We start from the raw sequence: 5,249 nt of genomic DNA on the forward strand, positions 1-5,249 counted from the left end.
AATCGGTGGAAAAGCAAAAAGCCACGTTCACATGCCTGCACCGTAATAACGGACGAACCCAGGGAGTCGCATTTCCGAGCCAAGGAAGCTCAGGCTGCCCCTCACCCCTGCACCCCAACTCCCCCCACCCCCTGCTGACTGCACCGCCTTTGCAAAGATGAATAGCTTGGCCGAAGTTGTTTTTCCTTTCCGGTGGCCCTAACCAGGTGTCCCCGCCCCCTCCTGGCGTTCGCCTCCTTTCGCCGCCTTCTCCCGACGCCCCCTCCCGGCCCGGCCCCTCCTCCCCCGCCCCCCTCCGGGCTGGACCGCGGATGGTACGTTCCGCACGTGAGCTGGGTGCTGGTCTGGCCGGCGACGCGCGTGCCCTGTGGCCAAACACTGCCTGGAGTGAGAGCAAACTACCAGCGCAGTGGAGCCGGCGCGAGTGTGCGTGTGTGTGCGTGTGTGTGTGCGAGCGCGGTGGAGGGGGGGGGACCAACTGCTTCACACTTTCAACACTGCACTGAAGAGGCAGAGCGAGAGAGAGAGACTGGAGACGCAAAGATCCCCCCAAGATCTCCCAAGCCTACCGTCCCACAGATTATTGAACAGAGCCCTAAAAATCGAAACAGAGGAAACGAACAGCAGTTGAACATGGACGAAGGAATTCCTCATTTGCAAGAGAGACAGTTACTGGAACACAGAGATTTTATAGGGTAAGGTGCACGCACCCTTGCAAATATCTGTCTAGGCTTTGGTTTGATTTTTTTCTTCTCCAGAAAGTGGTATGGAGCTTGCGAGGACAGAGCCCCTCCCCGAATGGTGCCTGATGCTGATTTCTGTTTTGCAGACTGGACTATTCCTCTTTGTATATGTGTAAACCCAAAAGGAGCATGAAACGAGACGACACCAAGGTAAGTGTAAGTTCCCGATGTTCTTCATAACCTGCATGGATAGTTAATTAGGGCCATTGATTTCACAGTGAAGCTCTGCCCGCAAATATAATTCAGCCCCTGGGCTTCCACAACTGTGAATTTTAAGTGACTTGCTGGGTACCCTCAGGGGGATATTAAACATCATACCTGAATATAAATTGCATTGCAGAACAGTCCAGAGGAAAGAGGTTTCTTGGGTGTAGTTTGTCACACAGTATGTTTTATTGGGGGGGGGGGGTCAGATGAGGGTAATATCCAATAAGTGAATGTTTCGCTTATTGTTTTCTCTCTTCCACGACTCTCATATATTAAGGATACCTACAAATTACCGCACAGATTAATAGAAAAGAAAAGAAGAGACCGAATTAATGAATGCATTGCTCAGCTGAAAGATTTACTGCCTGAACATCTGAAATTGACAGTAAGATGCACATTTTCATCCTTTACTGCTCTCCAAGGGCTCTCTGGGAGCCTGGTGCGACTCCCAGAAAATATGAGAATAAATGTAAATATAAGTTCCTAACTTACAACTTGTGCTATACTGTACAGAGTTTCCCGCAAACTCAGAGTAGGTGCTCCCAGCTGAAGGCAAGAAATCATTTATAACCTGTCTTGTGGAAAGCTCAAGAAGTATAAGAATAGTACTTCTTGCAAAGAGTTTACTTAAATTGCTGTGCTGAATGGACAACCATTCAAGACAAATGTGTGTTTTTAAGTAACCAAATGCCCCTTTCTTTTTTGCACCACTGCAGACTCTGGGGCATCTCGAGAAAGCCGTAGTCTTGGAATTAACTTTGAAACACTTAAAAGCTTTAACCGCCTTAACCGAGCAGCAGCATCAGAAGATAATTGCTTTACAGAATGGTAAGTCAGTTCAGGGAGGCCAGCCTACCGGGGTAGGCTGAAGCCGGGTAGCCTACAGGGAAGCAGTGTCAGGACTCCCTCACCCGTACCCCACCCTCCTTCCGTGGGCGCAAGGGTTCTCTCTCATTTGTTAAATTGCTTATACTTTCCCTTCATTGGAAAGATCCCATTTCCCGAAGCATCCTAAAGGCTTTCAGTAGAACTCGGAGGAATCAGGTTTTTATTTAAAGTGGCGGTTGCACCCTCTCCACTTCGGTTTTCAGCTGGGAGGAGAGCGCCCCCTCCCCGCTCCGCACCTCCGCCACCCTCCCCTTCTCTTGGCAACCGGTGGATTATATCACTTGAATACTGGGGAAAAACCGAGATCACTTTAGTCGATGCAGGGCCCACGTGATAAGCAGATGTTTTAACGTGGGTATGTTTCTTCTTGCCTCCACTCCTCCGTCCCCCACTCCCACCCCTCACCCCATCTTCATCCTAGGGGAGCGATCTCTGAAATCGCCCATTCAGTCCGACTTGGATGCGTTCCACTCGGGATTTCAAACATGCGCCAAAGAAGTCTTGCAATACCTCTCCCGGTTTGAGAGCTGGACACCCAGGGAGCCGCGGTGTGTCCAGCTGATCAACCACTTGCACGCCGTGGCCACCCAGTTCTTGCCCACCCCTCAGCTGTTGACGCAACAGGTCCCTCTGAGCAAAGGCACTGGCGCTCCCTCCGCTGCCGGGTCCGCAGCCGCCCCCTGCCTGGAGCGCGCGGGGCAGAAGCTGGAGCCCCTCGCCCATTGCGTGCCGGTCATCCAGCGGACTCAGCCTAGCACCGAGCTCGCCGCCGAGAACGACACGGACACCGACAGCGGCTACGGCGGCGAAGCTGAGGCCCGGCCGGACCGCGAGAAGGGCAAAGGCGCGGGTGCGAGCCGCGTCACCATCAAGCAGGAGCCTCCCGGGGAGGACTCGCCGGCGCCCAAGAGGATGAAGCTGGATTCCCGTGGCGGCGGCGGCGGCCCGGGGGGCGGCGCGGCGGCGGCAGCAGCCGCGCTCCTGGGGCCCGACCCTGCCGCCGCTGCCGCGCTGCTGAGACCCGACGCCGCCCTGCTCAGCTCGCTGGTGGCGTTCGGCGGAGGCGGGGGCGCGCCCTTCCCGCAGCCCGCAGCCGCCGCGGCCCCCTTCTGCCTGCCCTTCTACTTCCTCTCGCCTTCTGCAGCCGCCGCCTACGTGCAGCCCTTCCTGGACAAGAGCGGCCTGGAGAAGTATCTGTACCCGGCGGCGGCCGCCGCCCCGTTCCCGCTGCTGTACCCTGGCATCCCCGCCCCGGCCGCGGCCGCCGCCGCCGCCGCTGCTGCCGCCGCCGCCGCCGCCTTCCCCTGCCTGTCCTCGGTGTTGTCGCCCCCTCCGGAGAAGGCGGGAGCCGCGGTCGCGACCCTCCTGCCGCACGAGGTGGCGCCCCCTGGGGCACCGCACCCGCACGGTCGCACCCACCTGCCCTTCGCCGGCCCCCGCGAGCCGGGGAACCCGGAGAGCTCTGCTCAGGAAGATCCCTCGCAGCCAGGAAAGGAAGCCCCCTGAATCCTTTCGTCCCAAAGGACGGAGGTTCAAGCGGAGTGAGAAGTAAAACACCCTTAACGTCTTTAAGGGAGGAAGTGTAATAGATGCACGACAGACATAAACAAGAACAAAACAGGTGTTTTGTGTACATTTGGAGTTCCTTCCTGTTTTGCTCCTTCCTCAGCACCCCACCCTCCACACACTAACATCCCTTTCTTCCCCCCACCAGCTGTAAAAGATCCTTTACGAAAGACATTGGTTCTTTTCTTTTCTTTTTTTTTATAATCCCCCAAATAAGTTTTGCCCTCTTTTAGGCCATGTTCCATTATCTCTTAAAATTGGAACCGAATTCGAGAGGGAGTAAGAAGAGTGTTCTGTGGGTGAGCGAGGTGAACCGGGTTAGGGGGAAGATGTTAACACCGTTGACGTCTTTGACTGCAGTTGACATGGAACAGCAGGTAGTTATGTAGAGCTACTTCTCAAAACTGCCCTGCCTGTTTTAGGAGGCTTTCCACAAACAGATTGAGGATCTTTTAGAATTAAATTTACTCTTCACTATTTTATAATATTCAGCTTTCTGAAAGGCATATATTTTCAAAGAAGTGAGGATGCAGTTGCTCACGTTGCAAGCTATTCTGAAGTGGTTTAAATGGTATCGCTTAATAACTTGCACTTGTTAAAGAAACACAGAGCTGGGCCGTCATCAGAACTAAGTCAGGGAAGGAGATGGATGAGGAAGGCCAAAATCATTCCTAGTACATTTGCTAACACTTTTTTGAGAAATTGACTATGAATCAATGGACTCACCTTAATTTCTTCTTAGTCCATATATAGATATCTATCTATACAGATTTCTATCCATAGATAGGTACCTATACATATGTAACTCAAGTGCATCTATTCCCACTCTCATTAATCATTTTCCTAAATTTTTATAATCTTACTGTAAAAAGTGCACTGAACTTAAAAAAGTCCAAGCTGATATACCCTATATTCTGTTAAATGACAGAAGTGAATGAAAGCATTTAACTTGTCAGTTTTGATTGGAGATGCTGTAAAGATGTGGAATGAAGTCCTGTGAGGCCTTCCTATCTCCAAGTCTATGTATTTTCTGGAGACCAAACCAGATACCAGATAATCACAAAGAAAGCTTTTTTAATAAGGCTTAAACCAAGACCTTGTCTAGATATTTTTAGTTTGTTGCCAAGGTAGCACTGTGAGAAATCTCACTTGAATGTTATGTAAGGGGTGAGACACAACAGTCTGACTATGAGTGAGGAAAATATCTGGGTCTTTTCGTCAGTTTGGTGCATTTGCTGCTGCTGTTGCTACTGTTTGCCTCAAACGCTGTGTTTAAACAACGTTAAACTCTTAGCCTACAAGGTGGCTCTTATGTACATAGTTGTTAATACATCCAATTAATGATGTCTGACATGCTATTTTTGTAGGGAGAAAATACGTGCTAATGATATTTTGAGTTAAAATATCTTTTGGGGAGGATTTGCTGAAAAGTTGCACTTTTGTTACAATGCTTATGCTTGGTACAAGCTTATGCTGTCTTAAATTATTTTAAAAAAATAAATACTGTCTGCAAGAAACCAGCTGATTTAGAAAAGTTTAGTATGTGAAGATAAACTAGAAATTATCTTTATATTCTAGTATTTTCAGCACTCCATAAGTTCTATTACCTAAATATTGCCACACTATTTTGTGATTTAAAAATTCTTACTAAGGAATAAAAACTTTAATATACAACATGATACTGTCTAATAATTAAAAAAGACATAATGGCTGCTCAATTAGTTTTAAGATATCTATGACTATAGGGATACAAATCACTAAGATTCTTAGATACACAGTTTTTTGTCATTGGCTTGATGTCACACGTTTCCAATCTCTTGCAAGCCTCCCGGCTCTGGCTGTACC

The 5,249-nt window shown here is 49.6% G+C and overlaps 1 protein-coding gene across 2 annotated transcripts; it reads left to right on the plus strand.

Moving 5' to 3' along the window:
• Nucleotides 1–369: 369 nt before the first annotated feature.
• Nucleotides 370–4,921, plus strand: BHLHE41 (basic helix-loop-helix family member e41). 2 transcript variants are annotated; one of them, XM_035256025.3, is made up of 5 exons: nucleotides 370–695; nucleotides 830–893; nucleotides 1,228–1,335; nucleotides 1,667–1,778; nucleotides 2,260–4,921. In XM_035256025.3, the coding sequence occupies exons 1-5, from the start codon at nucleotides 634–636 to the stop codon at nucleotides 3,342–3,344; spliced, it is 1,431 nt and encodes a 476-aa protein (XP_035111916.1). In that variant the 5' UTR covers nucleotides 370–633; the 3' UTR covers nucleotides 3,345–4,921. The 2 variants fall into 2 exon arrangements, with proteins under 2 accessions (XP_035111916.1, XP_078195202.1); XM_078339076.1 differs by lacking the exon at nucleotides 1,228–1,335.
• Nucleotides 4,922–5,249: the final 328 nt, after the last annotated feature.

Source organism: Callithrix jacchus, chromosome 9 (assembly GCF_049354715.1).
Source record: "Callithrix jacchus isolate 240 chromosome 9, calJac240_pri, whole genome shotgun sequence".
Lineage (NCBI taxonomy): Eukaryota > Metazoa > Chordata > Mammalia > Primates > Cebidae > Callithrix > Callithrix jacchus.